The sequence below is a fragment of the Leptodactylus fuscus genome, chromosome 5, assembly GCF_031893055.1.
Source record: "Leptodactylus fuscus isolate aLepFus1 chromosome 5, aLepFus1.hap2, whole genome shotgun sequence".
NCBI lineage: Eukaryota > Metazoa > Chordata > Amphibia > Anura > Leptodactylidae > Leptodactylus > Leptodactylus fuscus.
The window spans coordinates 145,595,364-145,620,078 of NC_134269.1; the positions used below are offsets into that span (position 1 = coordinate 145,595,364).

Genomic DNA, 24,715 nt, shown 5'->3' on the forward strand with positions numbered 1-24,715 from the left:
GGTCTGGCTCAGCATAGATAGAGCCCAGGGACTTAAAAATTTTTTCCACATCAACCCACTCCTCAGCCTCAGCAGGGAGTTTAAGGGCCCAAGCTTGTGGGTCCCCCTGTAGCAGAGATATAGCCACTCCCACCATTTGGGCCTGAGTCACATGTGGATTAATCCGAAAATACAAGCGACAAGACTCCCTGAACGTCTCAAATTTTTCACGATCCCTTGAGAAACGATATGGGAGTAACATCTTGACCTTGTAAGGTGCCAAAACAGCTGGGGATGATGCAGCAGCCTCAGTTAGGGTCTGAACCTGTTTAGCAAGCTCAGCTACCAGGCCGGTCAAACCTTCCAACTTGGCTGCAAAGCACTGAATAGGATCCATGCTGTCTGTAGGGAAGCAATGGATGTAGGTTTTTGGGCTTGTTATTATGTAATGGAATTGCTAAGACAGCAATTCCCAGAACGGTTAAACCCTGGGAGGGGCACAAGAGACAGTGAGCCCTAAGCTGAAGCCCCCCGCTTTCCCTTCCTATTGCCAGGCCCTATCCTAGGTAATAGGCGACAACCACGAGGACAAACCCTCCCTGAATACGTGAAACACAAAACGCAGACAAGACGAACAACAACAAAGGGAGGTCAGCTAGCCAGGGTTCGGTAACAGGAGAGCGATGCAGTGCCAAATCGGAGTAAAGAGAATAGTCAATGAGAAAAGCCAAAGGTCAGGTATAATAGTATAAGCAACAGGTACAGTAAGAGCAGGTATGCGCACGGCACAGTGCAACTAAAAACTTTATGCAGATTATCAAACTGCACGCGCCTCCTGCGCCGCAGCACACGAGCAGAGGGTGGCGCAGGGGCCCGAACAGGCAGAGATGTTACAATTGGGTTTCCACAGTCATGTTTTGTTCAGGTTCCTCGATTAAAATATAAGCTACTTTCTATTCCGGTAAATGGCATGGCTTCATGACTGTTATGAATTTATGTTCACATACTATATTAAAAAACAGCTATTAGCAGCATAAAACCAAAGCCAGTTTTTCCTTAGCACGATTTGTGCTGGGAAAAACTGGCTTTGGTTTTCTACTACGAACAAGTTTCCTACGGGGGAAAACATCCCATGCACCAACGGCTCCTCGGTGACGCTCATCCATCTTCAATACTAACAGGGCATGTAAGTGGATTTGTCTTTTTTTGGACTAATAGGCACAGTACATCTGTTTGGGCTGTATGTTGTTTTTGGTTTGTGTAGCTATTAGCAGCACCTTATCTCAGCCAGGGCTGTTATCTCTCTGTGTAAACACAGGCTAACCATCAGTGTGTATATACATTTGCATATTATCTGATCTGCTCCAGTGCTGACAAACTGGCCAAACACCTTTAATCCAAATTGGCAGTTTGCCAATTTTAAACATGCTTGGAAAAAGAAAATCTAATTTGTTGCAAACAACGACAGCTATGAAGGAAGCCAGAAGTCACAGAGTTCTCCTCAAGTTCAGCTGAGGGGGATCATCGATGCCAACAACACGCTCATTATATGGCTTCCCAGCGAGCTGCTGAGATGCTGGAACAATCACGGGCATGTCGTGAAGAACGAGTTCAGCAGCAGGCCAGTTTGACAGCTGCCGAAACGCCAGAGCAGGCGGATCATCAACGGCAACAACACGCTAATCATATGGGGTCCCATCGAGCTGCTGAGATGCCAGAAAAATCATAGGCACGGCCTGAGGAACAAGTTCAGCAGCGGGACAGCTTGAGAGCTGCCGGAACAGGCAAACCATTGATAGCAGCAATTTGCTGAATATAGACGGATCATCGACGCCAACAACATGCAGACAAAGTCGTGGGCAGGGGCTAGTGTAAAATAAAATGGATGCTTATGGTCTCTACCCAAAGATATATAGTGCAGATGAAATGTTATGAGCTGTGGCTTATTGCTAAACATGTTTACAAAAATCCTAAATTTCTTAACATCTTGTGCAATTAATATTACAACAGTCATTAATGGAATAGTCTGTTACAAGAACAATGAAATGCAGTTTGTGTCATAGGGAAAACACTGAGGCAGTTACAGAATACAGAGCTGTCTGTGGTCAACAACAAACTTACATTCATAATGGCATTTGCAGTACAAATCCAAAATACAATGCCGGAACAATTATGGGCACAGCGCGAGGAACGAGTTCAGCGGCAGGCCAGCTAGACAGCTGCCGAAACGACGGAGCAGGCGGATTATCAACACCAACAACACGCTCATTATATGGCGTCCCAGCGAGCTGCTGACATGCTGAAACAATCACAGGCACGGTGTGAGGAACAAGTTCAGCAGCAGGACAGCTTGAGAGTTGCCGAAATGCCGGAGCAGGCAAACCATCGACAGCAGTAATTTACTGAATATAGGTGGATCATAGACGCCAAGAACCTGCAGACGAAGTCGCGGGCAGAGGCTAGTTGATCATATATACTTTCTCTCCTATTATGGTCAACACCTTAAAACATAACAAAGAACCCTTTATAAAACCTGACAATGGAAACCCAACGTCGATGATTTAATGGTGACTGATGACACAAACACTCACACACACACACTAACTTTCTACATCTGTCATTTACAGACCTTGTACTAAATACTTTCTTCATTAGTTGTATCAGAATAGGCCGGGTATGTGAAGCAGGTGCCTAGCTCTGTACTCACAGCTAAGCATCTGCTCACATGTTGTTGTGTTTAACCCATTTAGATGACATGATCAATAGTGACAGAAGCATTTAAATGGCTCCAATAGGAGACTGCCCCCTCTATTAGGCTGTAGCACACCTGCAAGCACGATTTACCTGGCAGTTGAGAGCTAATAAAGACCCAATGTACATAGCCTAAAACACTGCCTTTCAGTTTGCAACATACAGTATAATGCATAACACTACATAAGTAGTGCAATATGTTGTGCACTCAAAAAATGGCAAGTCAATTACTATCAAAGAGACAAGTAAGCAAGACTCTCACTGACTATCCGAGGAGTCCTGTCAGAATTAAATCTACTTTTCACTCAGCAATTTTACTCCAAATCATATAAGCCTATATATCACAAAGCTCAGCTTTCCCTCTATTATGTGATGGGCTCAAATATGGCAGCAGAATTCATATGACAGAATTTTTTTTACATTAACAGAAAGCTCCTACAAATATATAAATATGTCAATAATATCTATATGGCTTTGATAGATAACTTGTATATATGAAAGAAAATACTGCAGCACAGTGGCTCAGTGGTTAAGACTGCTGCTTGGAGTCCTTGGTTCAAATCCAAACAAGGACAACATGTGTATGGAGTTTGCATGTTCACCGTTTGTTGGTGTGAGTTTCCTCCCATGCTCCAAAGACATACTGATAGGGGATTTATATTGGGATAGTGAGTAATAATACTATCTGTAGAGAAATGTGGAATACGATGTGATAAGTAAATAGCAAATGAGTTACACTTTTACAGTCAAACATCTGAACAGTTAAAATATTTTGGCTACTTGCCTGCCTGTATCAGAGCTACAGTCAGGAGATAAGGAAGCTTCAAAGCCATCTGGGTTCATAGAAGGCATAATATGTATTCTGGTGTTGGTTATCAATTGTGTAATAGTGGCATCACTTTGATAATTTGTCAGCAGGTACTCAATCAAATGGAGCATAATTTCTCTCCCCACTACCTAGAACAAAACAAGAACAAACAATTAAAACTCATATATCACTTTATTTATTTGTATCATGGAGTAAGGGACATTAACAGCTACGTTTTATATAGGTGAAGTGGCCATGTGTGACACCAGTGGTTTTTATTAAGTACTATTAAGCATTTATAGTGTATTGCTTCTTAAGTGTTACCTGTTGCACATTTTATTTTATTTCTTTTTTTGTACATAAACCTGGAAAACCGTGCAACTATTAAATGGAAGAACTAGCCACAAAAAATATATTTTTAACAGAATAACAGAAAACACCAGTATCACGCACAGTATAAATCACAACCATTTTACTCATACATCCCAACTTTCAGAGGACTGAAGCAGGGAAAATATCTGCAGTGTGCACAGTGTATCACGGCGACTTTGTGTATCATAAATCACACCACCAGCCATGTTCCTTTAGATATAACAACCCCTTGTAGCCCCTACAGTACTATGTTCTCCACAGAATAATTCCCCCCTCAGTGTGGCCCCTACATTATAACACCCCCTTAATACGCCCCACACAGTATACCATTACCCATAATATGGCCCACAGTGTAATTGCACTTTTAATGTGGCTCCCAAATAATAATGCCCCCTTAATTTGACCTCTGCAGTTTAATTCCCCTTAATGTCCCAACCCCCAATATAATGCCCTCTAAATATGTCCTGCACACAGTATGATGCCCCATAATATGGCCCCCATAGTAAGTATATTATATATAGCCTCCTTCTGCTGCCCCCCAACTATAATATATCAAAGGGAAAAACAAAAAAAGCAAAAGCACTGATCACCTGATGCTGTTCCCCCAGAGTCCTCTCCTGTCCCTGCTGCTAGGACCCTAGAAACAGAAGGTGTAGTGCACTGATGCCCCTGCTTGCTTCCAAGCTGCCAGGAGCAGACACAGTAGTTGTATCACTTGTGGTCTTTGCCAATCCTAAGTCTGGAGGAAAAATGTGTTCCTTCCTGTTACTGACGTGACATGGTAAATAACTGCTCACCACTATGTTAATATATTTAGCACACTATTTAACAGGTTAACAGTAAGACTCTATACACATGACTGTGTGTTTTTTCAGTGTGGTAGCTGGTTTTCATAGATAGCACATTGACCTATTTATGTTTGTGGCCACATAAACACACAGATGTATTATACCTGTCCATTTTGTGGCCCGGCTCACTTGATGAAGTGAATGGAGACAAAGACGGCACATGGATATCATCCAAGAGGCATCTGTGCCGTACCACAGACTGGGTGAATACTTGAGACATTCCAGTATTATACAGAGATGTATGATGTGTTCTATCAGCTCTCCACAAGATGGCACTGTTACTAGATGGTAGCTAGTGAGCTTGGAAAGAAAAATTGTGTTTTGCGCAAACACTACACTACTACTGTTACTGGCAACTTCCTTAGTAAATGTTCTAATCTTTAGGGGCATTGTAAGAGAACATATATATATATATATATATATATATATATATATATATATATATATATATATATATGCATATCTGTGCAAATGATTTAGGCACATGTGAAAAAAATGCTAATAATTGTATAATATAATATAACTAAACATAATTCTATTTTGAAGCCCGAGCTGGTAATTTTTGTCTGATTCGAACTCCAGCAAAACTTGGCCCTGACTCCGATTCCACAGCCCTAATACCGTAGTTTATTTTTTCCAATTACCCAACGATAAAGCGAATGAGCAAAAGTGAAATCTTAATCAAATCAATATTTTGTATAAAAAATAAATATAAAAATAGCTGGCATTATCCTCCTCTAATATTAAATTGCCTTAACAAGGGACAAACACTGAGATCTCTTTACCCAAATCTGGTGGTGCTCAGCTAAATCTACAGTTCACAATAGTTGCAATAAGTAAAAATCAAAAGGCGGCACTCACCATCCATAAAAATGTTTCTGTATTGCGCAATTTCTTACAGCATGGTCATATAGTGAGTTGTGGGGAAAAGAAACAGGCAATAGCTGTTTTGCATGCTGTTACGCTTCCTCAAGGCCTCCGACAAAGGGAGGGGGAATTCTGGCTGTTGGACTCTCACACTTGACCTATCCTAATTGAGAATTTGATTTGGTGCTGGACAACCCCATTAAAAGTATTCTTACTTTGTAGCATTTCTTCCATACCTTCTTCCAAACTTTTCCACTGTGTTGTATACACATACACACAAGACCTCCTGAGTTGCACCAGTTCTCTGCAATGCTCTACCGTGGACAATCAGATTAACTCCCAATTTCTACAGCTTCAAGCACAAACTAAAGACACATCTTTCCAGACAGGTTTATCATAATTCCTAATCTAAACCTTTCCACAATTAGAATTCTGAAAAAATACCCTCCTCTGTGCACGCTCCCACATTACCCTACAGGATACCCTACAGATGTCGTATCAGGCTGTAACATCATATGTCCAAGCACCATGTGCACATTAAAGGACACTGACTGGAGACGGCTCATACAGCTTTATTTATATGTGTAATGACAGTAACCTCTATAACACAAATGGCTGGACCATTGTATAAGCAATGCAGCCCCTGCTACCTCTTGTGTCACCCCCTCTACCTCATAGATTGTAAGCTCTTGCGAGCAGTGCCCTCAGTCCCATTGTGTGAATTTGCTATTTTTTGTAATGTATCTTCTTGTCTGTACTTTAACCCTACAAATTGTAAAGCGCTGCAGAATATGTTGGCGCTATATAAATAAAATATATATATATATATATTTATATGTATTGTCAGGGTGTGGGGTTGCTAGGTGGGGTGGCATAGACACACAAGTCCAGTTTCTTTAGTCCAAAACAAAGGTAGAGTTTTATTTTCACTCAAAAAAATAGTGCAGCAACAAAAGGAAACAATACAAAAATAAATACCTGCCCGGCTAGGCTCTAACTAAACATATAATAGGTTACCTCACCTAGAGTAACAGAAATCAAAAGACAGTAGAATCATTCATGGACACAAAAATATGACCTCTCTGATGGCTCTCCAGCCAAGCTCTGCCCACAGTCTGCTGCTGGAGCTGGCTTCTTAAGCTTCCTTGATGAGCAGACTCTCTGAAGCTGAGTCGCTGCCAGAACATCCCCAAAGTGTGGACTGGAGGGGGGTGGAATTACAGGTCCCACTACCAACCTACCTGTCATTCCTAAAAATCCAGCCCAATACTGAGCATTTACCAAAATGCTCAGCAGACGAAAGTTGTCTGCTGAGAACAAACATTCCTTCTGGAGTTTTCTCATCTCACTCACCTTAGTAGTCCGGGTCAGATGTACACCCCCTCCATTACCTGACCAGCCATATATATGTATATATATATATATATATATATATATATATATACACACAAATGTATAAAATACATACATTTATTCATACATTTCTGTTCATAAAAAAAAATTAATTCTGCTTATTAATCTCATCATTTACCACATCAGAGTATAGATGTAAGGCCCAATTCACATCTGTGTTTAGGTTTCCATTCGGGGAGTGCACTTGGGGACCCTCCAAACAGAATCCTATATGCATTATAAAGTAGCTACCTGGGAAAACACACGGATTCCAAGAGGTCCGTGTGGTTTCCGTTCGGTTTCCGCACAAAACATGCAGAGAGAACAGTGCTGCTTGCAAGACTTCTCTCTCCGCATGTTTCGTGTGGAAACCGCAAAAACCCCATTATAGTATATGGGGTCGCGTGTGTTCCCAGGCATGTAACCGCTTTTCTATGCGCATAGATTTCTGATTATAGCGTTCCCAAGTGGACTCCCCAAATGGAAACTCAAACGCAGATGTGAACCAGGCGTAAGTTCCGCAGCTATTTAGGATCATTATAGCAGACACATACCTCATTCCCATGCATATTTGCAATATACTTGAATTCAGGAATTCCAACTGTATGCTTATTTGGATATTTTCCCACAATGAAAACCCAAAGGTCTCTACCTGTAGGAAAACAGGACATAAGAAAGTATTAGGATTGGAAAATGTTTAACATTAATTGTAATACAACCATAGTTTCCTAAATGAGGACTGACATTTTACCCTAAACTGCTATTGTTTACATACATCAACCCTTTCATGGATGCGAGGATCCCATTTACTAATGAAACACTCTTGCAGGTTTACTTTACACAGGCCCTGTTGGATGCTGTGGTAAATTAACTTATTTCTATTCCTATACCATTTGACACTTTAAAAACCTATACCCCGCAACCATATGGTTTAGGCCACAGATGCCAAACACAAGGCCTGCGGGACACATCCAGTCTGTAGCCTTCTGTTTTGTAGCCCAGGGCCACTTAAATGGTGAAGCTACGTTGGGCCCAATTGTTCAGTTTGTTCTGTCTTCAGCCAGAAGGTCCATAGCACTCTACAGCTGTGCAGCGCTGTGGAACCTCCGGCCAAAGACAAAATAAACCGCTATACAATCGCCCTTGCCGGGAAGACAATAACATAGGTACACATATCTATGTGGGGGGACTATTACTTGAGGACGGCGCATAATGAAGGCACTATTATCTATGGGGCACTATTACCTGTTCGGGAACTATTATGACACTTTTGCCAGAGGAAAGGGGAGGATAAATAGGACACTATTACTTATGGGGAGACTATTACCTTTAGGGACGGATACATAGGACACTATTACTTATGGGGAGACTATTACCTTTAGGGACGGATACATAGGACACTATTACTTATGGGGAGACTATCACCTTTAGGGACGGATACATAGGACACTATTACTTATGGTATTACCTTACGGTTGCCTTCAATGTTCTTCACATGTAACTAGGCCTAACTGGTGTAGCCATATTTATACACAGTCACAGAATTACTAATGCCCCTTTGAAGACAAGCATAAGGCTGATGTGGCCCTCAGCAAAAATGAATTTGACACCCCTGGTTTAGGTTATCCATAGAGCATAGTTATCTGTGTTTAATGTATGATGAATAAGTATATAAACCTATCACCAGGATTTTCAGCTGTAAATCAGGGTATAACATATCCTTTTTAGCTTTCCCTCTGTAATGTTAAAAATCACCTGTTTATCTATAAAAACAATCACCTCAGAAGTCTATACATAAATTACATGAGAAGAGTTAAGCTACATTCATACAACAATGTTTAATGTCTGTGTGATGTTCATTTTTTTAATGGACATCTCAGCATTATATTAAGGGTTAGTGAATGGGGGCTATTCACATGACCATTATTTTAATGATCACGTTGTCATGGACTATCAAAGTATAGGTCATCTGCTATTTAATGGCCATTCTCAAATGTATGGCGAATCCGAGAAAACAGGTGCCCTTCTGGTGCAAAATACCCGTAAAAAAAACATCAGTCGTCCGAATGTAGCCTCACACTAGGAGGGGGAGATCAGATCAGATACCAATATGCTGGACTCTGCTGGACCTAAAACCAAGCTTCTCACCATTACAAATCACACAAGGCTCTCAGTTTTATGTGTTACAGAAGCAGAACTATCAGCAGTTAACCTCTTAAAGCTCTGCACCACACATGTGCGGCCCAGAACTAACCTAATGTTTTTGATGTTAGAGATGGAAGCCTGATCATAAATTATGACTCAGATGTCTACGACAGACTATAAAGAAAAATTAGGCTTTTCACATATTTACTTCCTTAGTGTTGTGCAAAACAAATCATTATATAAATTTCATAGCTAGGCCAACTGATTAAGGCTGTTACCATAAAAATATACACATAAAGCAGTCTACGTGTGAGCAATATACATCTTATAAACCCCAGGTGATAAGCTAACTGTGGCAGCCACATCCAGTTCAATCCACAATTGAAATCTACATTAACCCTATAACAGCCAGGTCATTTTTGAATCACAGATCAGAAACATTTTCAAATATTTCAGCTTTCTGGGTCATATAGCTTTTCGTGCAGGACTATGTTTTTAAGGTGTTTAACTTTATTTTATCAAGCATTACAACAAGGAAAGATCGAGCTAGTGCTGTTCGGGTTGAGCTGCCACTCCTTTGCTCTTAAAATAGTATTTACTCATTGATCTCTGCTTTTTTCTGCCTTATACCACATATTTCAGTACTTTCCAACCTATTTTTGTATGTCATATGTATTAGAACAATGCGAATTACTTTGGAACTGAAATAACAAGAATAAGGGAGCGTTCACACTACCGTCGGTGTCCGACATGTAGTGTCCGCTCCTAGTGTCCGCTCAAAATCTGTCACGGACACTAGGAGCGGACACTAGCTGTGTCCGTGACACCTGTCATTTATTTCAATGGGCATCGGGTGCGTTCTTTTGCACTCCGTGCCCGTCCTTTCCTGTCCGCAAGTGAAGATGTCCGACTTCACAAGCGGACAGAGGAACCCTACATGCAGGGTTTTTCTGTCCGCTTGAGAAGTCGGACATCTTCACTTGCAGACAGGAAAGGACGGGCACGGAGTGCAAAAGAACGCACCCGATGCCCATTGAAATAAATGACAGGTGTCACGGACACAGCTAGTGTCCGCTCCTAGTGTCCTTGACAGATTTTGAGCAGACACTAGGAGCGGACACTACATGTCGGACACCGACGGTAGTGTGAACACCCCTTACAGGAGTAACTAATCTGTTACTGGGGCTTTTCCTGCTATAGACAAGTATTTATTATTTATTTATTTTTTATTATCTCTATTTCGTTTGTTTATTGTAAAAACATTTTATAGCATCTTTGCATTTACACTTTTTACATACATTTTTGCTTCATTGTGGTTTTTCCCAATGTCTTAACACCTTGAATTTTGTCACTTTTTGGTACTTAATATGTGTATTAGTTTTTATATTTATATACCGTATATGTCTGCATTGGATAGGCGTATATTATGATATATGTTTATTCTCTGTGGGCTGTCTATAGATTCTTATTTCCTTATTGATATTTTGTTTATGACTATGTGATTCAGGCTGTGTGTTTGTTTTGTTTGGCCATGTATTTATAGTGTGGTTTATTCCGGTATCTGGTGCGTCTCTATGAGGCTACGCGCTGTCTGTGACATGCCTGGTTCTTTCTTATAGCGAAACTTGGGATGCTTTCTCTACCTGTAAATAATATAAGGCTGCGGGCTTCAATGATGACTCTGCACATGGGCTTTGTATTAAAAGTGAATGGTTGTGATATGCCTGGATCTTGCTCATCGCGAGACTTGTTATGTTTTCCCCGCTTATAGTTAGTATAGGGCTGTAGGCTTTAAAGACGTCTCTGTGCATGTGTGCAGCACATTAGCATGTTCCGGTCTTGCTTATCGCATGCCATGAGTAAGGGTGGGTTATTCCCAAAACATGTAGGCTGCTTTTATTCTTTTTTTTATGGACACATGATGTGTTTTTAATTTTCTATTAAATTTCTCTTAATTTACAAGAAGATTTCCATCTTGATTTGGTGCTGGAATCATCGATTTCTTCATGTCACATACTTATACATGTCTATGTTCATCTAGGATTTAACCCTTTTTATACCACATAAGGTTGTTACTGGTACTTTATAGGACGTCCATGTCCTTTTCCCGATTTTACTTTTTCTCTATTTATTCTATTGTAATTTTCTTGCATGTATCTACATGTACAATTAAATATATTTCTATTTTTATAATTTTGTGTGAATTGTTTTCTCTTGTTGGTATATTGTCTTCACCTCCACGTGTTATGGTTTATGCCCTTTGTTGTTTTACAAAATATTAATATGTAATGTATTCCCAGCAATAAATGTAGAATTATGATTTTTATGCTCACAATGAATATGTTAGAAATATGTTTTTAACCCCTTCCCGCCGATGGCATTTTTTGATTTTCGTTTTTCGTTTTTGACTCCCCTCCTTCTAAACCCCATAACTTTTTTATTTCTCCGCTCCCAGAGCCATATGAGGTCTTAATTTTTGCGGGACAAATTTTTCTTGATGATGCTACCATTAATTATTCTATATAATGTACTGGGAAGCAGGAAAAAAATTCAGAATGGGGTGGATTTGAAGAAAAAATGCATTTCTGCGACTTTCTTATGGGCTTCGGTTTTACGGCGTTGACTGTGCAGCCAAAATGACATGTCCCCTATATTCTGTGTTTCGGTATGGTTCCAGGGATACCAAATTTATATGGTTTTATTTACATTTTGACCCCTAAAAAAAATTCCAAAACGGTGTTAAAAATTTTTTTTCTAAAAGTCGCCATATTCCGACGGCCGTAACTTTTTTATACGTCCGTGTACGGGGATGCATAGGGCGTCTTTTTTTGCGGGGCCGGGTGTACTTTTTAGTTCTACCATTTTCGGGAAATGTTATTGCTTTGATCACTTTTTATTCAAATTTTTATCAGAATCAAAACAGTGAAAAAATGGCGGTTTGGCACTTTTGACTATTTTTCCTGCTACGGGGTTTACCGAACAGGAAAAATATTTTTATAGATTTGTAGAGCGGGCGATTTCGGACGTGGGGATACCTAACATGTATATGTTTCACAGTTTTTAACTACTTTTATATTTGTTCTAGGGAAAGGGGGGTGATTTGAACTTTTAATACTTTTTATATTTTTTTATATTTTTTTTTATTTTTTTTTTATTTTATTTTTTTGCATTTATTAGACCCCCTAGGGGTGTTGAACCCCAGGGGGTCTGATCACTAATGCAATGCATTACAATGCTAATGCATTGCAATGCATTGCAAAAAATCATCATCTCTTTTGCAGGCTGCATACACCAGCCTGCAAAAGAGAGAATTTGCAGACCGGCTGGGAGCCTTTAACAAGGCTCCCGGCTGTCATGGCAACATGACGTCGGCCCTGGAGCATGCTCCAGGAGCCGGCGATCCCTGCCAAAATGGCGGCGCCCCTGCGCCGCCAGGAAAATGGCGCCTCCGGCGCCTTTGACAGCAGCGCCGGAGGGGTTAATGCCTCCGATCGGTCCGGGGACCGATCGGAGGCATTGGAGCCGGTTGTCTACTGCTTAAAGCAGTAGACACCCGGCGGCTATGGCAGCCGCCCGGCTCCCGGGCGGTCGCCATAGTTACAGACCCGACACGCGTCGTACTATTACGGCGCATGTCGGGAAGGGGTTAAGGTGTCTAACCGGATTTTATCAAGTATCACAACAAAGAAAGGCCAAAGCAGTGCTGGTCGGGTTGAGCTGCCACTCCTTGCTCTTAAAATAGTATTTACTCATTGATCTCTGCTTTTTTCTGCCTTATACCACATATTTCAGTACTTTCCAACCTATTGTTGTATGTCATATGTATTCTAACAAATTGAACTACTTTGGAACTGAAATAACAGGAATAACAGGAGTAACTAATCTGCTTGACATAAAGCCAAGTGATGCAAACTCTTGAGAGCACTGAGGTCCAGGAGCTTTCCTGCTATAGACAATTATCCTCTATCCAATCTTAAAGTGGAGTTCACACATAAACAATATATTTTAAGGGAATATATCATCTATATTATATTTTTTTTTTTTACTATTTAACACCAAATACTATTTTAACATTTAAGTAAAAAATTGGCGGTTTTCCGTAATTTAAAATGGGGAGTAGAAGTTGTTGGTTTGTGGTTATACTCAATGTTGCCCCAAAGACCATCCACTTCTCAAATTCGGCTTTATTTCGTAAAGAGATTTGTACAGTAAAGTTACATAGTTACATAGTTACATAGTAGATGAGGTTGGATAAAGACATGAGTCCATCAAGTATACTTCATTTGACCAAGTTGTTGATATAGTGAGTAGATTGGGAAAGGATGCATTAATGGTAAAAGCACATGTAAAAATTGGTTTTAGATTGTTACCCGTACATCCGTCCAGTTTAAATCCCTTGGTTTTCAGTTTAGGAATAATTATTATTTTGACAAATGTTTGCCTATGGGCTGTTCACTTTCACTTACTTGTTATATGTTTCAGGCTTTTTCGTCATTTATTGAACGAGGTGGAATTTCTCAAAATCTAGATGACTTTATGTCTGTTGGTCCTAGGGAGTCTTTGGTTTGTTCTCAATTGTTAAACACTAGAGATGAGCGAACACTAAAATGTTCGAGGTTCGAAATTCGATTCGAACAGCCGCTCACTGTTCGAGTGTTCGAATGGGTTTCGAACCCCATTATAGTCTATGGGGAACATAAACTCGTTAAGGGGGAAACCCAAATTCGTGTCTGGAGGGTCACCAAGTCCACTATGACACCCCAGGAAATGATACCAACACCCTGGAATGACACTGGGACAGCAGGGGAAGCATGTCTGGGGGCATAAAAGTCACTTTATTTCATGGAAATCCCTGTCAGTTTGCGATTTTCGCAAGCTAACTTTTCCCCATAGAAATGCATTGGCCAGTGCTGATTGGCCAGAGTACGGAACTCGACCAATCAGCGCTGGCTCTGCTGGAGGAGGCGGAGTCTAAGATCGCTCCACACCAGTCTCCATTCAGGTCCGACCTTAGACTCCGCCTCCTCCGGCAGAGCCAGCGCTGATTGGCCGAAGGCTGGCCAATGCATTCCTATGCGAATGCAGAGACTTAGCAGTGCTGAGTCAGTTTTGCTCAACTACACATCTGATGCACACTCGGCACTGCTACATCAGATGTAGCAATCTGATGTAGCAGAGCCGAGGGTGCACTAGAACCCCTGTGCAAACTCAGTTCACGCTAATAGAATGCATTGGCCAGCGCTGATTGGCCAATGCATTCTATTAGCCCGATGAAGTAGAGCTGAATGTGTGTGTTAAGCACACACATTCAGCACTGCTTCATCACGCCAATACAATGCATTAGCCAGTGCTGATTGGCCAGAGTACGGAATTCGGCCAATCAGCGCTGGCTCTGCTGGAGGAGGCGGAGTCTAAGGTCGGACCTGAATGGAGAGTGGTGTGGAGCGATCTTAGACTCCGCCTCCTCCAGCAGAGCCAGCGCTGATTGGCCGAATTCCGTACTCTGGCCAATCAGCGCTGGCCAATGCATTCTATTAGCCCGATGAAGTAGAGCTGAATGTGTGTGCTTAGCACACACATTCAGCTCTACTTCATCGGGCTAATAGAATGCATTGGCCAATCAGCGCTGGCCAATGCATTCTATTAGCTTGATGAAGCAGAGTGTGCACAAGGGTTCAAGCGCACCCTCGGCTCTGATGTAGCAGAGCCGAGGGTGCACAAGGGTTCAAGTGCACCCTCGGCTCTCCTACATCAGAGCCGAGGGTGCGCTTGAACCCTTGTGCAGCCTCAGCTCTGCTACATCAGAGCCGAGGGTGCGCTTGAACCCTTGTGCACACTCTGCTTCATCAAGCTAATAGAATGCATTGGCCAGCACTGATTGGCCAGAGTACGGAATTCGGCCAATCAGCGCTGGCCAATGCATCCCTATGGGAAAAAGTTTATCTCACAAAAATCACAATTACACACCCGATAGAGCCCCAAAAAGTTATTTTTAATAACATTCCCCCCTAAATAAAGGTTATCCCTAGCTATCCCTGCCTGTACAGCTATCCCTGTCTCATAGTCACAAAGTTCACATTCTCATATGACCCGGATTTGAAATCCACTATTCGTCTAAAATGGAGGTCACCTGATTTCGGCAGCCAATGACTTTTTCCAATTTTTTTCAATGCCCCCAGTGTCGTAGTTCCTGTCCCACCTCCCCTGCGCTGTTATTGGTGCAAAAAAGGCGCCAGGGAAGGTGGGAGGGGAATCGAATTTTGGCGCACTTTACCACGCGGTGTTCGATTCGATTCGAACATGGCGAACACCCTGATATCCGATCGAACATGTGTTCGATAGAACACTGTTCGCTCATCTCTATTAAACACGTTTTTGTTTTATGTTCAGATTTTGGTGATCCATTAATAATCGATAAGACAGTTCATTGACTATTTAGGTACTGTCATTGATTCTGAGAAGGAGGAGTCTCAGTTACTTATGGAAATAAAATATTGTACAAAATGGGCATTACGTTCTCTAATAAGGAGAAGGGTTATGCCGATGGGTAGGGTATTCTGCAGATGCTTGTCTTTTCTAACTACTGGTATTAAAACCCCTTCTTGTATGTTAAAATTGAGCAGGAAGTAAAGGAAGACTTGCAAGTTTCGTTGGATTTCCTATCTTAGTTTAATAGGAGGCCTTTATGGAAGTCTGACTTTGTGCCAGTTACTGAAATTCAGGTGTTTACACATCCTGCTGGATCTAATGGCTTTGGGGCCTCTTGGAATGGCCGCTGGTATGCAGGAAATTGGCATCAGTCTTGCACAGAGAAGGACATGGTATTGCTTGAATTGTTTCTGGTAGTAGTAGCTCTGGTAATTTAGGGTTAATATTTTAGAGATAAGAGGTTGTTTTTGCACACGGATAATAAAGGGATTTTATATGCAGTAAATTGTTTGTCATTTAAATCCTGTTTGGTAGTTAAATTATTACGTCATTTAGTTTCGCTTTGTCTTTAATGAAACATATTTATACTAGTGTTTGTAAATTATTACCAGGTCCTTCTTTTTTCTTGATGTTTTTCTATGTTTTAACATTGTAAAAGTTTTGAACCCTGACTTTTAGTTATATCTTAATAAAGGCCGTAGCCAATAAGTTATCTTTAATACCACGTAAGTGTCATGTCTCTTTATCTATAAGAGGTTAAATTTAGTATCACATGATAAGTATATTTCATATAATCCCATATCTCCACTGCGGAATCAGCAGGAAGTTGTGCCCTGTATGTCCTCAATAGTGGTTGGAAAGGAGTTGTCCAAGATTGCCATGGTGGAAAGAGCCAGAGGCAGTAGCCTCTCCTGCCCATGTTTGTAAAGCGACTGACGTGTAGATTATGCTGTTGAAAGTGAATGTGCTTCCATATTGCTTTATCGGGATGAAAGAAATACAAATACAAAGGGCTTTATTAGCATAACTGAAAACACAGTTGGTATTGCCAAAGCAAAGGATGTTTGGGGGTGGGGTGTGTGGTTTGGCGTTAGGGTTAGTGTCCTTGGGATCTTGTCATTCTTGTATAGGGCATGTGGGTATGGGTGGGCGTAGGGTGAGTAGGTGATTCAGTGGGGTGGTGGGTGTAGGGGTTTAATAGTCTCTGGGGTCTCATCTTTAAACATGGCTTAAAGATGGGGTCTCACACTAAGCCAAGTAAACTCACCAGTTTCAAATGCCATCCCATTTCCTTGTGCTTTCATTCACACCTAACACCAAGAACACCCCGAAACACAAAAGACCATTAGCATGGAGTGCTCCAGGAGTTATACCCCAGCGGTTCCCAGACTTTTCTGCCTCACAGACCAGTTCCAAACAAGATAATTATCCCACATTCCCCCCTCCTCAAAGTGTCTACGAACTGGTTAGGGAAGAGCCCACTTTGAACCAGTGTTCCCTTGCCAGCTTTCGCATCCTCTTCCAGCAGTTGTATGTAGTTGTTTGTTATAATCACCACTGAATGTTTGTGGCTTTGAACATGCACAATATGGGTGTTCTGCAAGGCGTTGTTTTATCAGCAAGATCAGTCACTTGCTGGCTTAACCTTAAGACCTTAAGTGTACAAACACCCTTAAAAGATGATAGGGACTTAATTTGGAATCCTACTGTCTTGAAACAAATGTAACAGATTGGTCTAGTCTGCAATTACCACTCCCTGCTTTCTTCTATATGCAATAAAACAGTAACAGAATCCCACCCAAACTAATCCTGTTAGTAATTGGACTGACAGACTGCATTTGTAATGTTCAAACACTGAATACAACAGATAGCTTTTTGTCATCATACAAATATGAATCGGATTACTCATTAATAGGAAAAGTTTTGCAAAGTGTCCCGTACTGTTTTCAGGTATAAAACCTTGTGAAACTTATTTAGCATGTCAGCCATTGAAAATGAAAGAGATTTCCTGGTCCGGTGATTGTTTGTAATCCTCAGGATCGCTCATTATTGTCAGATCAGGTTTAACATCCAAACCTTGTACCTATCAGTTGTTCCAGGTAGCCTCTGGCATCAGAACATATACAGGGAAAAAGCCAGAGGCAGAGGCTCTGTCCACTGTATAGCGATTGTGTTTGAGTGCTCACCCCATTGAAGTGGCCTAAATTTAAACTAAAAAAATCTAAAGATGCGTCAGATTTATCATCCAGAATCACTAGCGTTCAGCTTTCTGTTCTTCGGGTCTGATTGGGGACCCAAAGAGCGGAAACCTAATCTGTTTAAAAAGCGGTTACCCGCAGAACCTGTGGACCCCATAGACTATAATGGAGTCCGCTGGGTTTCCGCCCAGTTTCCACCCGAAAAATGGGAAAAAATGCAGGGAGAAAAGTCCTGCTTCCAAACGGATCCGAGGACAGAAACCCCGAACATGAAGCAGGTGCAGGTGTGAATCTAGTCTGATATATAAGACTGTTTAGTCTAAGTTTGCAATGTCTAATTTAAGTTTGAAACCGTATTAAAATACATTATAATTTAGCAATACTGGGAGGAACACCATAATAGGTTGTGCTAAAATTATATATGTCAAAAATGGACATTGATTATTGACTGCAAACCTGCATTAGATTGATAATATGGTTATGGTCAATATCTATGAGCCCCATAATAGGGAAGACTACATAATTGAGTATATTCTCCCATGTTTGTATTAGTCATTGAATAATATATATAGTTCATCTTACTTGTCTCTTAAGAAGGGATGAGATCATTACAGACCTCAGGGAGAAATCCTATATATGTAAGGCAAACAACCAATGCAAAGTATTAGGTTTATAACCTGATCTCACATAAAGGACTGTTCATACACCACAGTCATACTGTGTGCAAACGGATGCGGCCTATTGCTTTAGCCAGAGAGGTGGGCATGGGTGATCCTCAGAAAACCTCAAGATTCCAAGAGTGAAAGTACTTCTATATACATGCTGGACAGAGACTGTTTCCCAGATTTCTGGAGTGCAGATAATATTAAGGTTTTCCAAAGATCTTCCTTTTGCAACTCTGCTTATTTAAAAATTAGGTTACCATGTTATTTGGCTACAATGATAGGCCACCTCCGTTTATACAGCATTGTATGATTGAGCTGTATGCGCAGAATTTTATATTGCATCAAGCTCCATTCTCGCCTCTGTACCTTGCTCTATATGCACCTGTCAAGACTGGAATCTGGTAGTTAGACTGGCCCACTGAATCACACTCACAAAGGGATCATAGTTGTTGTGTCTCTATTACATAATCCTATGAGGTGTTTGCAACTGACATCTGAATTGCCTATCACTAATGTGAATGTCAAGTTATGACATTACTTTTCCTTTGAGTAATTACTCAATGAATAACTCCAGTCTTCATAAATCTCCCCTATATATTTATAATTCACCATTCAGCCAGTAATCTATGTATCATTAGCCGTATACTGATGGAAAGCGCTTATCTAGCGATCTTTTATCATTCAACACAATGAGTCGATCAAAAGAGAATTTCTAAGGTGTCTAAGGCCGACTCCACTCACAGCGCTCAACAAAAAAACAATATTGTTCGGACTACTATAGCCTTCAAACACCATATAGCCTATGATCACCTGCCAAAAGCCATCTTACAAACACCAGACATAGGGGTTGTCTGGTATAGAGAAATAACGCTCCACTAGGGCATGCTGAGTAGACAGAGACCCCTGGAGTCCCCTCTTCAGGACCATCAGTTAACTACAATAGACAGCTCTCTGGAGGACCCATCTATTAAATTGATGGGGTGGTTTTTTGATTTATGAAGATCTTGACAAGTAAACATTGAAGAGGTTAGGGTGGGTCTACATGGCCGGGGCCCTACATAGCAAAAACGCTGTGGAAAAAAACAGCATTTTACAATCACAGCAAAGTGGATGGGGTTCTAGCAAATCCATTCCCACTTTGCATGAAAATACACACTGCGGACACAAAAAGATTTGCAAAACTGTCGTGGTTTTGGAAATCGCAGCATGTTAATTATACCACCAGCATTTTTTAAAATTGGTATAATTGAAGCAGGAAGTCTGCAGAGGAAAATTCTGCGAACTTTCTGTCAAAAGCGATGCGGAAAGAACCACGATGTGTTGCCATCGCAGTTTTTCCCGCAGTGCTTTTTTGCTAGATAGATAGGCAGACAGATAGATGTTTGTAAGGAACATATGATTAGATACAGTAGTTTGTGAGGACACAAAAAGGTTATAGTAACAAAGCTTGTTTTTTCTTAGTCACAGAACAAGAAGCTAAGAAATGGGTTACAGCACAAAGCTCACTTTCATACATTGATCAAGCTAGTGGTACAGGTCAGATTAATATCTGCCATACTGAATGCGAACAAAGGTCTAGAGTTTACTTCCCTCATTAAATGGTAACTTATACGACAGTGTGAAAGCAGAGTAGAAGCTTTAGCTTCTGTACAACATATTACTGTGTAGTTACCTCTGAAGGACAGAAAATACTGTAGTTAGAGGAATCCTTTACTCTTAGTGTACAGTTTCATGCATAAATAACCAATAGATGCATAAACCTCCTTTAGAACCACAACTATCTTGAGAACGGGGTTTCGCCCAAGCCCCATCTGGCGAGTTGCAGTGAGTGAAGCGGGTCCATTTGCAGCAACCCACCACTTATGCACACTTATGATATACTGTTGTTGTATTATGTGCCACTTGTATATATAGTTTTATATACAGGGTGTCCGGAAAGTAAGTGCACAAAATTAAAGGGTGTACTTTAGCCGGTATACGAAGCGTTTCTTATTAATGAACATGTGACCAGAAATGCGCCCTTGTGGCGCTGCAGGTAGACCGAGATGTCGGTTTCCTATCCCTTGCTGCGCCATGTGAAAGGAAATGGCTGTTTCATGAAAGCTAGGCCAAACATTCGTAGATAAGTCTAAGCTGATGCTGGGTCAGAGTTTATTGCGTGTATAAAGAAATAAAAATGCAACCTTCGCAAATAGCTGAGGAAGGAGGCTAGAAGTGAATGTGCAGCAACCAGTTGGATGGACCCGGCGGCTGGTGGTTACAGTGGGAATGATGGGAGTTGTCAGATGGCCAGTAGACTTGACCAATTAGTTCAGCTCACTTCCTGGGCTAGTGCAGACCTAAAGGGTACCTGCAAAGTACCTGATGGTGGAGGTAGTAGCCCCCCCAGGGCTTTTCAGCATTCCTGAGTATCATAGTTTATGTAAGACTGTGTATTAAAATACTGTATATTACAGATTTTATGTTTAGATTATTTATATGCTGATTCTCCCCATTTCATCTAATATTTTTTTGCACAAACCATATTACAATGCATGTTTTGAAAGTCATATCTTTTTGTTCCAGCAATGTTTTAGCTACAGAAAAATGGCATAAAGACTATCTGTAAATGCTATCCATACAACATTAGAAATGGAATACAAAAAAATGATGTGCATAACAGATTTTGTTTGGTAAAAAATATGCCACATTGGGCAAAATAAAGAGGTTATCTGTACATGACCACCTACCTGAAGTGAGCCACTCCAACAATCAGCTGATAAATGTAGCAACACAGATCCAAGTTACATATGGCAGAAGGGGGTCTCTATGAGACTTTTTTTTTTTTTGTAAGTACCCCATGCTTATATCTTTGACATTCTTATACCGTTTATATCTTGCTAGATCTTTAAAATAATAACAATAAAATATTATTCCATCTCTATCTGCAGCTCTCAAGTAAATTCAATAAAAATACCAAATAAACCGAGCCTATTTTTACAGTTTCCACATTGCTCTGAAGCAGTAAAAATGGTCTAGACACATTGATAAGATTGACATACACATGACTTTACAAGACAAAACTCCTTTCTACTATAGTATGACATGAATAATTGAGCACGAGAACAATCTAATGTTTCTAGCAACAGTGTTCAAGCCTGCCGCATGCTGTAATCAAGACTTATCTTAAAGGGGTTTTACCATCTCAGAGTTTCAACTGTTCTCCTGTCTCCTCTCCCCTCTACTTCCTGGTTTCAGTGACCAGCTGATGGTCAAAGTTACGCGAAATAGGCTGCTGTGAACTATGCCGCTATACACACATGCATTTTAACTTCTAGCAATAAAAATAAATATGTTTTATTATAACTAATCCGTGGTTTTGGAGGGATACTGGAAAAACCTTTTTCTTTTGTTTGGATAATGCAAAGAAAAATTTTGTCTGAAAAGATTTTGAACTTTTCCAACGGTTTTAAAACATAACAAAAATGTAATAACTTTTGTATTGCCAAGATTGTACTGACATACAGAATAAAGGCAAATTGTAAATCTGTTAAAGCAAACCCATAAGAAAATGGCACAGCTGCTTTTTTCAAAATTTTACCCGGCTCAGAATGTTTTTAAAGCCTCCCGATGCATTGTATGAAATATTAAGTAGTTCCATTAGGAAAAACAAAATTCTAGCAGAAAACAAACCTTCATACGGTTACATGAACAGAAAAAATGCACTCCACTGTGTAATACATAGTAATGATGTATCCTTAGTGCTCCCATACAGTATAATGCCCCCCTAATGATCTTATACAATATAATGCCGCCCACTCAGTATACCACATTAGTGGCTTCTATATGGTATAGTTCCCTATTGGTGCCCCCATACAGTATAAAGCCACATTTGCCCTCACACAATATAATGCCGTTTTAGTGCCCCTACACAGTATAATTCCCCTTAGTGTCTCCACACAGTATAATACTCATTTAGTGCCCCCACACAGTATCATGCTACCTTAGTGCCCCCACACAGTGTAATGTCCTCTTAGTGGGTCCACATAGTAGAATTCCCTCTTAGTGCCACCGCGCACAGTATAATGTTCCTTCAGTGCCCCACACAGTATGATGACTCCTTAGTTCCCGAACACAGTATAATATCCCCTTAGTGTACCCAAGGGGCATTCGTTTTCATGGATCTCCCATACATTCGATGCGTTTCAATAGCCCCCATTCACTTGAACTGAATTTAATCCTGCCTTGTAACGTCCATAAAAAAAAAAACGATGTCACAAGGTCATTATTTACTACCGTGTATAGATGTATAGTTTGAAACAGTTCTAGTTTATCTGCCCCACTATATTCCTGGCGCAAGCTGTGGCAATGAGTAACAGGCAGGAACAAGGATATCTACCCAGCCTTCAGACCTTCATGTAGTATTGTCAACTAGTTTACTAGTAGCTCTTTTAATATTGAATATTGCATTAGTATAGGGCAGGCTGACTATTTTACACTCACCTGAGTGCTTCATGGATTTCCTTCTCCCTGCATAATACAGTATTCATAGCATGGGCTTCGAGAACAAAGCTGTTTGCATTGATTTCTATGTAAACAATGCTCTTCTGCGAGTCGCTGACACACAATTGTGTAACGTTTGATTAAGATGCACTTATGGTATTTATGAAGATCACAAAGTATCTTGTGATCTTGTTCAAGTCATAGATATATAACAAAGAGCGCAACATAGTAAGTAAATGCATTGCATCACAGTCATGATCTATACCATACAGCCGCTGACTTCTAAAAGACAGAATAGAGAGTCAACTTTGTGCCTAGACGTCATCTAGTTGTCATAGCAGCATGTCACCCTTCACCTGCTTCACTGTGTACTCTTTATTATAGTGGAAAAACTAGAAATATATCAGTATCTGTAAAGCTATCACGTCTACATTATAAGAGGATGAGATCAAGTAAATAAGGCATATAGTTATACCAAGGGAGTATCATAAGGCATTACACGATTTGTATGTCACACTGAAACCATCGTACATAAAATATAACAAATGCAGATGTCAACCTGGGAAAACTCTTCACAAGGTGATACTTGAGTAGCAAGTCACTACAATAATGTGGACAAGATAGTATAGCATGCTGCACTATCTTGTCCTGTATAAAGGCAGGATCCTTATTTTACACATGACTGCGCCACGCAGTTTACCATCCCCTTTACTGGTCTCCATATAGAATAAACCCCTTTTTACTAGTTTCTACACAGCCTAACACTCCCTTTACTTGCCCCAACACAGTATAAAGTTCCCTTTTACTGGGGCTCCAAGCTATTGTGTGTGCTGAATTAAAGCTAAATTCTCCCATGGATGGGATTCATTTCTTAGTATGGGTGGGTTATAGGTTATAACTTGCTTGGTGGTACAACCAGGGGCGTAACTTGAGAGGGTGCAGCCGCACTGGGGCCCATGAGCCTTAGGGGGCCCATAAGCACTGATATCAGTATTCAGATTGCAGCTTCCATCTGGCCCATGAACCAAGCAGACCCATAGATTACCCTAACCACACTAAGGTCAATTAAACGCCTTATTACCCATAACCATCACTATCAAGAATTTGCTGTAGGGATGAGGTAAGGGGCCTTGGACAATAGATTGCACCAAAGTGCACAAAACTTTAGTTATGCCACTGGGTACAACCCCTTTAAATATCAGTAAAAGCTTCTCTCTGTAATTATATTCCCTTAATCACTTTAATCTGGCAAACAATGACAGAAATTGAGTAATCTTACCTTTCACTGACTTGCCAATACTGTGAAGATATGTTATTGCTGGGTATCTGGAGTTGAAGTCCTTTAATATAGTTTCCAACTGTGCAGAATTGTGGTAGGTAAAGTCTAGATTTTGTACCAAGAGAGGGAGAACTCCCAGCCACACAATACACACAGCAGTCTAGGATAAAGAATTAACAGAACTTCAGCATGTGCTTGTGAACATCCTTAGAAATTCGATTCATTTCATTTAACAACAATCCATATCACAGCAGTGGGGAAATTGACTAACCCTCTCCCGACATCTGTCATACTATTAATAATGGTGGCACCATTGTACTGGTGGCTTATGGGCGCTGACATTTTGCCTCGGATTGCCCTGGAATGAGATGCAGGGGCAGCAATCCATTGCTAAGGCAGCCAGCAGCCTAGACTCAAGACCCCTGGGGATGGGGGGTGTCTATAAGTAAAAGTTACAATAAATAAGTATAATAAGTTCAAGTAACCCTCTTTTCCTAGAG

At 40.7% G+C, this 24,715-nt stretch overlaps 1 protein-coding gene across 1 annotated transcript in view; it reads right to left on the bottom strand.

The window, feature by feature from the left end:
- CPM (carboxypeptidase M) overlaps nucleotides 1-24,357 on the bottom strand; it is a 43,725-nt gene extending 19,368 nt beyond the window's left edge. Inside the window, exons 1-3 of the mRNA XM_075274438.1 lie at nucleotides 24,216-24,357; nucleotides 7,572-7,669; nucleotides 3,515-3,687 (exon numbers count right to left, since the gene is read on the bottom strand). Of these exons, the coding sequence (XP_075130539.1) occupies nucleotides 3,515-3,687; nucleotides 7,572-7,586 (188 nt within the window). The 5' untranslated portion in view covers nucleotides 7,587-7,669; nucleotides 24,216-24,357. The remainder of the gene's footprint in view (nucleotides 1-3,514; nucleotides 3,688-7,571; nucleotides 7,670-24,215) is intronic.
- Between the last annotated feature and the right edge of the window lie 358 nt (nucleotides 24,358-24,715).